We start from the raw sequence: 12,468 nt of genomic DNA, 5'->3' as shown, positions 1-12,468 counted from the left end.
CTACTCGGGAGGCTGAGGCAGGAGAATTGCTTGAAGCCAGGAGACAGAGGTTGCAGTGAGCCAAGATCATGCCACTGCACTCCAGCCTGGGCAACAGAGCAAGACTTTGTCTCAAAAAAAAAAAAAAAGAAAAAAAGAAAGAAAAAAAGAAACAGTACCTGTCAAGAGCTGATGGGACACTGAAGTGGAGATGTACTATAGGCAGTAGGATATTTCAGTCTGGAGCCCCAGGAGAGAGGGAGGTCCAGTCTCTAGATCTTGAGGGACTCACAGGAGCCATGAGCTCAACAAAGTGGTGAGGACAGGGGCTGGGTGGGTCCCCTTGGGTGTCTAACGTGAAAAGCTCAGTAGGCAGAGAACTGAGTCTTGGGAAACAACCTATTTAGGGAGTGAACAGAGGAAGGAGAGCTCGATCCAGAGTACAGCATCAGCCCAGCCAAGGCACTCCTCTGAGAGCTGGGCTTTAGAAACCTCCTTCTATTTGTCTCCTCCTCTGTGGTTTCTCCTTTCCCCCATCCATCTTACACTGTGCAATAAAATGACATTTTTCTGAGATAACTGTCCTATCTTTGTTACTGAATAAACAATTTTTCACAGCCAACGTCCAAGCCGAAATCTATTGTCAGGCTTAAACTACCTCCCTCCATTATCAGTTACTATATCATTTCCCATTTCTCACTACATATCTGCCCACATGTCAATCACAGGGCTCCTGGAGGCCTCTCCTTTTTAAGGTCTCATTAGCACCTCCATGCCTCACTCTTGCTGGTCCTCTCCTCTGGAATGATGTGCCTTACCCTCTCCACCCATCCAAATTCCACCCGTCCTTCTACTTCCTGAAATCTTTTTTGGCAGCATCAGTCCACACCAGTGGCTCTCTCCTCAGATTTTCACTGCATGGGTGCTTCAGTAAATATTTCTTTGTTTCTTGGATGTTCATCTATTTCAACTACAATTGCCTGAGCTCCCTGAAGTTGGCCACAAACTCACGGAGGGAAAGGACATGTTCTTCATTTATTTTGTGCCCACAGAGAAGCCACCAGTATTGGTCAGAGAGCTTCCCAAGCAGTCTAACTGTCTAACTGTGCCCCCAGAGCCACACGAGGAGCACGTGGCAGGGGGTGGCAGCGAGCACCTGCCAGATGGCAGGATGAACTCTGGCATAAGCAGGCAAGAGAAATCTAAAGAAATACAACACTGAATCAAGACTTGAGTGTTATTTTGGAATACCTGAAATGAAAAACTGCAGACAGATCATGTGTAACATACAGCAGTTAGTAACTGAAAAAAATGACTTTCTGACTAAATAAACTCAGATTCTATGAAAAGCATCTAAAAATCAAGTTTTTAAATAAATAACAGTTGTATTTTAAATGAAATACACAGCATGAGATTGCCTACAATAAAAGATACAGGAGCAAACAACAAAAACATGTATTTGAAACATAAAGAAGAAGATGGAAGCAAAAGTTCTAACTTAACCCTAATTAAACCTGAAGCCTGGCACTGAGTTTCCTGCCAGCCAAAGTGAAAAGGGGGAAAAAAAATCACCAAGGAGCTCTCATATTGGGAGGTATATGAGTTAGGGATCAGAAACAGAGACCTCAGAGTCAGACACAGCTGGGTCTCACTCCCAGATCCCCATCAACAGCTGCATGCCCCTGGACAAGCAAGCACTCCCCTGAGCCTCCGGGGTCATGAGGGAATACCTGCATCTCTCTAGGCATACACCGGGCATAAATGAGATAACATATACTGAGTACTTACTATAGGACTGGCAAAATAAATGGTGGTGGTCTTCTTACTGATAAAGAGTGAAACATGCTAATTCTGCAAGAGAGACAGGACCTAAGCTCCATAAGAAAAAGGACTGGGGGCTATCTTTTTTACACCTGTGTCCTCAATGTCCAGCCCTAGGCCTAGCATATAATAAGCACTAAGTACTTATTTGTTGAAAAGTAAATGAAAATAAACTTTTCTCCTGGTATTACATTCCAATACAACTGCACCCTGTACGGTACTCGTGCATGCACACAAATACGGCAGATAATTTCCAGTGGTGGTTTAACAAAAGAGTTCTCTACGTGGTGATTTATCACACTTATGTGAATAAAACTGAGACACAGCTGAGTGAAGAAGTTCAGCAGGAGGCTAAGCGCTCAGGTTTGGGTGTACCCATGTGCAGACCCTAGAAGAGAACTTAGGAAGCTTAGGAAAAAATCAAGAGTCTGGTCTGTGCTGCCCAGTAGACCACTCAACGTAAAAGCCCAGCAAGAGCCCAGGGGCTGGTGTCCTGCTCTGGACTTCAGACCTGTTGGTGAGACTATCCTATGAAAGTGGAGGAGTCTGACAGCAGTGTGGACAGCCATAAAGGCCTGTGCCACTTCACAGGCTCCTGGTGGGAATGCACGCTCCAGCAGGGCAGGGGTTTGGGTCTGTCTCATTCCCTGAGGCCTGGGTGCAACCTGGCAGATCCCGTGATGTTCCAAGTATCTGGGGTGGGGAAAGACACTGTGCGGAGTTTACAGCAAGGCAGGAAAGGAGAACCACAATGTGGGTCCGTAGAATCCTGGAGCGAGGGCGTGCGCAAACAGCCAAGAATCCCACTTGCATAAACTGCTGCTGCACCATGAAGTGCCTGTCTGTAGGCCACAAAGTGAGCATGTGGTCAGCAGTGGAGACCCACCAAGTTACCAAGCCAGGTGGGCCGACAGAAACCCATCATCAGATGGACACGGGCATCTGGGCTCAGCATAGGTGGGGCTGCAGGGCATGGGTGAGCTGCAGAAGCAGGCATGCCAGACCACCCTGGCAGCCACCTCTGCTGCACCACAGCCTCTTCCCAGCTAATACCAACTACCACAGCTGGTGGGCCCCTCATGACCAAGTGACAGAGGGGAAAACAGCCAAATGGACAGGCTGGCTCAGGACATGAGTGGCAGCTGAAAGAAACGGCTGCATGATGGCTCAATCTTGAAAGACAGCAATCAGGGGAACCCCCTATGGGCAGAGCCTGGGCAGCACATTTGGTCATCAACTCTGTGTGTAAAGAGAAGTGGCCTGAGGCAATTACACGTGTGGATCTGCTGGGCATGGCAGATCACCTGGTTGGTTGGTCAGGGGACTGGAAGGGAGGGAACAAGGAGGATCCAGCTAAAGGAACAGCATCAAGTGTCTTGCAGGTTGTGCCCACCACGGGCATCCACCACAGAAAAGGCACCAAATGGAAGGTGGGCAGAATGACTGTGGCTCCATCACCAGATAACCCAGCGCTGGCACACGAATGGATGGCCATGGTGGTAGCACAGAGGAATGTGTGGGTCCCTCTCACCTAGACCGACCTATCTCCTGCCACTATGGAGCATCCAACCTGGCATCCACAGAGACTGCGTGTGCCTGATAACTACCGTCTGCAAGCAGAACAGTCACTCAGCGCCAAGACTATGCTGGGCCCTTTCCACTCTGCAGTGTTATGGAACACACTGTCTCCCACCCCTTGCCTCTGCCCCAAATTCACACGCTGAAGCCCTAACCCTACGATGTGACTGTATTTAAAGGTAGGGACTTTAAGGAGGTAATTAAGGTTCAATGAGGTCGTACGCATGGGACTTACCCAACAGGACTGGTCCCCATTTTGGAACAACTCAGAAGGGCTCTCCCAGCTTCACTGTGCTCCGTAAGACCAGCGAGGCTTTTGGTGGAACTGCAGCTGCTCCCTCTGTCCCATCTTGCTGCCTTCGCCAGCCCGCCCCCATAGATACTGATGCTGACAGTGTCCTCTCATAAACTCTTTGTATAAAAATCTTCCTGGGGAGGCCAATCTGAGAAATGCAACTTCTCTGGTTTGCTTATGAGGACAAATTCAAAGCTCTCCAATGGAGAATCTCCTCCCAGGATTCCAAAGGTATCTCAGACAACATATTTCCCCCAAATCTGCTCTTTTGATATTGGTGAAATGGAACTATCAGTCATCTATCTAAGATTATCTAGGCCAGAAACATCAGAACCATCCCCTACTTCTTTCTTTCCCTCATAAGCTCTGTGCCTCTACCTTTATACTCAATCACTACTCAGTTTTTCTGATCTTGATCATTCTGATTTCTCATACCTTTCACTCTTCTCTCAGTTTCCTTGCAGGATTTACCTCCTGCTAAATAGGAGGCTTCATCTGTAGCCTGTGTTCATCTTGGATGTAGCTCTTCTCTTACAGAACTTACTAGTTCTTTGCTTTCGGCTCTCAGCTCTCATCCCTACAGAGGTGACTCCATCACCTATAAATATATGTAGCTTCCACATCTCCAGACAGAGATGTCCATCCTCCAGCTTTAAATACACCATGGGCATCTTTATGGCATGTTCCAGAGTCACTCAAATTCAAGCACATCTTTAAGAAACAACTTTTGCTTCTCTATTTCTCTTGTAGACTCTGCCCCTAATAAGCTGCCCCCTTCCTCCCACCCTGATATAAATTCTGGGACCTGCATCTCCAATGGGACTCTAAGGACCTCAAACCTGATTTCACTTCTCCAAACCATCGTGAGATCTGCAGACCTACTTCTTGCATCCAATGCTAGTGGAAGACAGAGAGATGGCAGAGGTAACTGTATGGTTTACAACTACCCCAGGGGTAAAGAAGGTGGAGGCGAAAAATGGGGAGCCCTGTGGGCTGGCTCACAGAAGTGTCCAAGAAAGATCAGGCCTGAGGTTTTAGCCTGATGTGCACTAACCCTCCTTCTCTCACTGCCCATGGAAGACAAGTGTAGTATCAGATTGTTTGGATGCAGAATTTGTAGACAAATGTGCAATAATTTCTGATTATTGATAGCAAGGTTGAGAAAACACAGCATTTTTTTTATCTACTCCTTGGTTGTTCCACTGAAAATCTTCTTACCTTCATATTCTCTTCATTTCAACCAAGGAAAATCAAGAAATTTTACATTTGTTCTTCACTCCATAGCATATGATTAGCATTTTAACAGGAAGACACTGTGGCTTTTACAAGATTATAAAAAAAGATAAATAGCACATCTTGTTAACTAGGTTGGTGTTTCTCTAAGAAGTCATGCTTATCTAATATAGGTGGAACAAGAATGTCCAGTTTGACCAATCTTTCAGCTGCAATTTATTTTTTACCTTTTTAAAAAACTAAGAATAGCCACTAACAGAAACCTACAATCTCTTTGGAAATGTCAAAATCCACTTGCAAGGCACTGGAATAAAATGTAGTCTCTATCTCACATGCAATCACAGAGGAAAGATTTGCTTGGGCCACTGAGAATTTCTAAATTTTTAGTGATTATTATCACTTTTACCTGCTGCTGTCTCTGTCGCCTCCCTTGTGCAAACTGAGAGAACATCAGCTGCCGGTCCAGCAGCTCCATTCTCTGCTGTCTCTGGATGTCCAGCGTGGCTCCCATCCCAATTCTGGCTTCGCTGGTGGGTTCTGAAGAAGAGAAGATGGGTTCAAGTGTCCAAGAAAAGAATTTTGCCATCCAGCTGGGGATGCAGAGCACCTGATGCACCTGGAACATTTTGCTGTCGTAGCACAGACCGGACATCTAGAAGAAAAACATCCAATGTGATTGTTTAAATGTAGTATCATTTAAAAAAATGTACACGACTCAAAAATCAGCAGCCTCCAGACACTGCACACAGTATTTTTCTTAGTCATAGCAGTGTTAGGCAATAAGCAAAATCCTCTACCACACTGCAGAACACTAAGCAGTACAAATCAACACAAAATTGAACTTACTCAGTAAAACAAAATTGTTTTTTATTGAATTAGAAGAGCTAGCAAAATTCTAATCATTTAGTATTCAAAGTTCTGGTAAAAGATTGTCAAGACACTGTCTTCATTTTTTAAAAAGCCATAAAAGATCTGATTATTGAAACACTTTCACACTGTACTGACTCTGCGGTTACCTTTGTTGGCAGATGGCCATCACAGAGACACCAGCAGAAAACAACTGCCATGTCTCAGCTGACCCAGTCACACGATCAATTTATCAGAGAATAAACACAATCTAAAATCTTGGTTTTTATTTACATAGTGTTTTAATCAGTTTTTCAACTACTGATTTTTCTAGACATTTAAAATCCTCACCAATATTAGTTCCATTTATAAACCAACCTTGTCTTCATCTTGAAGGTCATTTATAATGTATGGTTACAGAAGTCTCAAGGCTTCCTATGATTTTCTAGTTAAAAATGACTATGGCTATTCCTTTGTAAAAAAAAAAAATCTTGATGTGAATTTGATTCTTAGGATTAGAAGATCAAATTAGAACATATTTGACAACTTTCTAATATGAGAAAAGTATACTTCAATGTTTAAAAATAAAATTTAAATTGATGAATTGGCAAGAATTCTTTGAGACTGTCCTACACACCAGGCACTGTTCTGGGAACTTAGAATACAGCAAAGAACAAGATAAGCAAGGCCCCACTCTCACAGGGCTTATAGCAGTCAATGTGGAGAACAGGCAGTAATCAAGTCAACACATAAAACTATTTCTGGCAAGTTCTGGGAAGGAAATAAAGTGACATGGGGCACGAACCTACCCTGGGGGCAGCGGGGGACATCAGGAGAGCCCTCAGAGAAAGTGATACTTGAGCGAAGATCTTAAGGATGATGGGGTGCCCGTGACTTGATGAACTGGGGAAATAACATTTTGGGCAGAGAAAGCAGCAGATGCTGCGCAGCCCGAGCTTGGGAGTGTCTATTAGATATCTTGGGGGGCTCCTGAGTGGGCAGGTGGCTATGTAATTCTAGAACTCAAGGAAAAGGTGGAGATAAGGATTTCAGAGTCACTGGATATGATATGACATTTAGGGTAATAGGACTAGAAGAGGTAAAATGGGGGGGAGGAGGAGACACAGCAGAAGAGAGAACAGGACTAAGGACTGAACCCAGGAGTGCACAAATATTCTATGGACGGACAGAGTAGGAAACGCCAGTAAGGAAATCTGAGAGAGGGCTGCCAGTGAAGAGAAGGGAAATAGAGTTTAGTTATCACTGAAGCTAAGAAGTGTTTTAAAATAGGGATGGTCAGCTATATCTAATGCAGCTGATAAGTAAGACAGAACTAGCCACTGAATGTTGCAAATGGAGGTGTTTGATAAACAAGGTGTTTACAAGAACAGTTTTGGTACCAAAGACAGACTGTAGTAGGCTGAAGAGTGAATGGTGGACAACTTCTGGTTTCAAATAATTTCTGTGTCCCTTCTCTCAAAAATAGTACAAGACAAAGAAAATGAAAACAGAAACAAACTCCAAGGTCCATGAAACCAGAAACTAACCCTGAACCATGCTAACAAAATAGAAAGCTTATCAAGTGATTATAAACCACTCTGCATATAAGCAGCATATAAGTCCAAATGCCTGCAGAGAGTCCTGTGGGACTCAGACAAGCACAGGGACTAGAGCAAGCTTGTTCAACCTGAGGCCTGCGGGCCACATGTGGCCCAGGACAGCTTTCAATGTGGTCCAACACAAATTCGTAAACTTTCTTAAAACATTACAAGGGCGGGCGCAGTGGCTCACACCTGTCATCCCTGCACTTTGGGAGGCCAAGGCGGGTGGATCACAAGAGGTCAGGAGTTTGAGACCAGCCTGGCCAACATGGTAAAAACCCGTCTCTACTAAAAATACAAAAATTAGCCGGGCATGGTGGCACACACCTGTGGCCCCAGCTACTCAGGAGGCTGAAGCACAAGAATCGCTTGAACCTGGGTGGTGGAGGTTACAGTAAGTCGAGATTGTGCCACTGCACTCCAGCCTGGGCGACACAGCGAGACTCTGTCTCAAAAAAAAAAAAAAGAAAAGAAAAAAAGTTATGAGTTTTTTTGCAATTTTTTTAAAGCTCATCAGCTATCTTCAGTGTTAGTGTATATTATGTGTGGCCCAAGACAATTCTTCTTCCAATGTGTCACAGAAGAGTTCAAAAGACTAGATACCCCTGGACTAGAGGGTCTAGGCCCTGTGGAAGGAGGAGAGAAGCAGAGGGTTACTTAAGTCTGGGTAAGAGGCACCCCAGTTCCTCCTCATGCTCCATGTACCCTTTCTCCCCTCCACAGAGAGAAGGGAAAAGCTGTGTAGGGCATGAACCAAGGAGGGTCCATGTGGGTCGGGAAGGCCAAGGCCTCTGCACAGGCAGATTATGTGCATCTCATGCGGCTGTCAGCATAGGGGTTCCAGAAGAAGACAACAGAGGGAATATGGGGGAAGGGATATTATATTTAGAGAGATAAACAGCTGAGAGTTTTCTAGAATAAAGAAAGAATATAAATCCTTAGGATGAAAGGGCAAGAGTCCCTAAAAGAATGCTAAAACGAAATTTACATCTAGATCCACTGTGGTGAAACAAAAGAAAGAAATCCTTAAAAGCAACCAGGGATAAAATACAGACTGTTTGGAAAGAAAAAATAAACTGTTAGCAAATAACAGCAAGAAAAACTGTAAGATAATTGGGAATAAATAAATAATATATATATAAGGCCTTGACAGAAAAAAAAGAAAAAGATAATAAGGGATATTTTTTCAAAACCAACCCTAGTGATAATAAAGATACCAGTTCCATGAATAGGAAGATGCAAAACTTTTAAAATATCAATTTTCATCAAATTAATACATAAATTAAATATCATTCAAAATAAAATCTTAACAGGGTGTTTTGTTGGAATGTAAATGCCAATCCTCAAATTCATGCGGAATATTTAAGGTTTGCATTTTAAAAACACCATGTTGGGAGAAAGAAGCCAGACCCAAAGCCTGAAAACACGATTCCACTTCTGTGAATGAATGAACCTAAACCACACACTAAGCAGTAAAACGAGACAGCAAAGCGCAAAGATGATGACTATGTGTGCTAGGAGGGGTCACAGAAGGGAGGGAGAAAGAAGGGGAAGGGGTCACAGGAGGGAGGTGGGAAGGAGGAAGAGAGGTGAGAAGGAAGGGGGGAACCATGGGCTGCGGGGCTGGCCAGGCATGGTCTGTACCTGCATGGTGGATTATGGGTATATTTGCTTTATAGTGATTTGCACGGCTTTGTGACAGTTAGTTTGTGTTGTATATCACAATTAAGAGTTAAAAGACAAAGAAATAAAAAACCCAGAAAAGGCAAGGCAATTTTAAAGAAGCGTAAGTCCTATCAGACTTCAAGACATACTATAAAGTTTGGCTACCTAAAACAGTGTGGTCTTTATCTAGGGTTACTTAAATAGACCAAGAGAACAAGAGCCTAGAAATAGGATCCTCAGTGTAAGGGCACCTGGTATTCAGCAGACATGGGTAAATTGGGAGGGAAGGGGCACATGGGCTATACACAAGGAAGAGACAGAACAGGGCCCCTTCCTGACACCAAACATAAACTTGCAATGGAATAAGAACTCAAATAGAATTCATGAAATTGTAAATCTTTCTGCACAAAATACAGAAGGAATACCTTTTTGGCACTGGGGTGGCAAAATATTTTAAAATAAGAAACATAAGGTACAAACTAGAAAAGAAAACACACATTGGTCTACTTTACAATTTAAAAGCTGTAGTATGCCAAAAGCTACCATAAGTGAAATGAAAACCCAAGAGGCCTGAAGAAAGTACTCAGAATTCATACAGCCAACCAAGGCAGCATTCAGAACATATCAAGAAACCCTAGGAATGTGTAAGAAAGAGCCCAGTTTTAAAAGCATATGAAAAGGTAATTTCAGAAGAGAAAACTCCAATGGCTGACAAACTCATGAAAAGATGTTTATCCTCACTTGTTTTTAGGACTCTGAAATTTAAAATGAGCAATCTTAAATACAGCAACAACTGGCAAAAATGTAAAGGTCCTCTATCATCCAGTTTTATCTCTTTTTTTTTTTTCCATTTTGTGGAGAATGAGGTGTTGCCATGTTGCCCAGGCAGGTCTTGAACTCCTGGGCTCAAGCGATCCACCTGCCTCTGCCTCCCTAAGTGCTGGGATTCCAGGTGTGAGGTTTTGGTAAGGATGGAGGGAACTGAGAAGTCTCACACAGTCCCGAGGGAAGATGAAGCTATGGCGCCTCTGGGGAGCAATGTGGCAACACCAAGTACAGCTTTGAGGCTCATTCCACTGCAGCCCTGCATGAGAGAGAGAGGAAGCAGAAACAGATCATCCCCAAGAGGGGAACAGCTGCAGAGTGGGTTATTCATACAACACAGTACTATGCAGCCATCCAGATGAACTCCATGTGCGTGTACTGATGTGTTTAAAGTGGAATGAAAAATACACATAGAAGGTATCACATGTTGCGCTCATCTTCTTGCAAAATTTCAGACAGCAAAATAATAGTCTATGCCGTTTGTGCACACATCTGTCTGCGGTAACTACAGAATCACAGAAAGCAGTCTTTGCTGTAGAGGGGTGATGGCGGACAGGGTAGGGGGTAGGGAGAGGCATTCTCTGTAACAAATATATATTTTTAATGAAGAGAGACATATGAAGTCAATATGGAAAAAAAAACAGTAATGAATTGGAGGCAAGGAAGTAGAAATCCCTTTTCTGAAGATCTGATATAAAACAGAAAATAGGGTGTATATCAGCATTACGCTGATTCAGCAGAAGATAGCAAAATGTTATAAACATAACAAAATATTAAAAATATAATACAAATTAGAGCTGTGAGATCTGAATGAAGTACAAAATTAAACATTTTTATTTTTCGGTCTCAAAGTATTCAACTGTGATTGTTGATTTGTTCATTGCTCCCATTAGCTATTTTAACTTCATGTATCTAGAAGCTGTTCCCGTTTGTAGACGCTGTTATTAGGCACACAAACACAACTGACCCTTTCGTCATAACAAAGCATTCTGCTGTGTTTTTAGTAATACTCATAGAGAAGTCTACTTTGTCTAATCTTAAAACAGCCATTTCAGCTTTCTTATGGTTACTGTCTCCATAATATATCTTCATCCTTTTAATTTCAGGCTTTTTTTGTGTCTTTGTATTTAAAGTGTGTCTTGTAGATACCATATAGCAATTTTTTTCTTTTAAATTAGTCTGACAATCTCTACCTTTTGATTGGAGTGTTTAGCTATTATTCATACTTAATGTATTTGCTTGAATAGCTGGATTTTGCAGTTTGGTTTCTGTCTGTCTCATCTGTTTCTTACTCTTTACTCCCCCTTTCCTACGTTCTTTTGTGCTATCAAATATTATTTAGTATTTTGGTTTTTTCCAGCTATATATCACTGTATTTTCCCCCTCATATTTGCCCTAGAGATTATAATATGCATTCAAAATTGAGCATAATATATTTGGAGTTAATACTGAATTACGTCATGTAAAACAGGAGAAGCTTGCAAGACCCTACAGTAAGTCCTCACTTAACTCACTGATAGGTTCTTGGAAACTCCAACTTTAACTGAAACAAAGTATAATTTTGTCTCCTCAATGCTGTAATGAAAAGACGTTGAATGAAATGACATTATTTGAATGATGTTTTGCTTAAAGTTGGAATTTCCAAGAACCTACTGACCAGGTTAAGACTTACTATAGTTCCATGTAATGTCTTCCCATCCACTGCGTTACTTCTGTCATATTTTACACCTATATACCTTAAAAGCTCAACAATACAATGTTGGTTTTTCTGTGCTCACGCCTGTAATCCCAGCATGTTAGGAGGCTGAAGCAGGAGGATCACTAGAGGCCAGGAGTTCAAGACCAGCCTGGGCAACAGAGCAAGACCCCCATCTCTACAAAAAAATAAGAATAAATAAAAAGAATTAGCTGGGCATGGTGGTGCATGCCTGTAGTCCCAGATACTTGGAAGGCTTATGTGGGAGGATCACTTGACCCAAGAATTCGAGGTTGTAGTGAGCTATGATTGCACCACTGCATCCAGCCTGGGTGACGGAGCAAGATCTTGTTGCTAATTTTTTTTAAATCAGGTTTTTAAATAAATTAAGAAAAATATAATGAAAATGCATAGTTTTTGCCAGTATTTAAGGAGTTCACAATTTGGTAGAAGCTCTTAATTTATGGGGAGGAGGCCACAGACTCCCTTAAGAAACTGAGGAAGGTTAAAGATATTCACTCTCCTGTCCATGCCTTCCCTGCCCCCACAATGACAATCAGACGTGAGTATACACTCACAAAACTATGTATTCAATTTCAGCAGGACCATTCTGTGAAGAATATGGATACCCCGCCCAGTAATAAACAAAAATAGGACTGCAAATTCTGGCAGGGAAGTAGGGCTTTTGTGTTCATCTGCTTACATTTCTATCCTATCTATCTAAATGTAAACTCTGAATGGGGAAGATTTGGGTTGCTTTTGATCACTACTTGGCCTCTGCACTTAGAACAGTGTCTGGCACATAGTACTGTAAGTATTTCCTGGGTGAATGGTGAATTAACAAATGCTCCACAAAAATAAATATATTCTTAGATCCTTTTAAAGAAAATTGGAAAGTTATGCATTCTTTTTGGTCCCAAGTTTATACT

The 12,468-nt window shown here is 42.5% G+C and overlaps 1 protein-coding gene across 4 annotated transcripts in view; it reads right to left on the bottom strand.

The window, feature by feature from the left end:
* UBAC2 (UBA domain containing 2) overlaps positions 1–12,468 on the bottom strand; it is a 187,763-nt gene that overhangs the window by 41,063 nt on the left and 134,232 nt on the right. For all 4 annotated transcript variants that reach the window (XM_019039738.3, XM_055360005.2, XM_055360000.2 and 1 more), the window contains one exon: positions 5,313–5,558. In XM_019039738.3, the coding sequence (XP_018895283.1) occupies positions 5,313–5,558 (246 nt within the window). The remainder of the gene's footprint in view (positions 1–5,312; positions 5,559–12,468) is intronic.

This window comes from Gorilla gorilla, chromosome 14 (genome assembly GCF_029281585.2).
Source record: "Gorilla gorilla gorilla isolate KB3781 chromosome 14, NHGRI_mGorGor1-v2.1_pri, whole genome shotgun sequence".
In the NCBI taxonomy this organism is placed as follows: Eukaryota; Metazoa; Chordata; class Mammalia; order Primates; family Hominidae; genus Gorilla; species Gorilla gorilla.
This window is presented reverse-complemented; position numbering and strand designations above follow the sequence as displayed.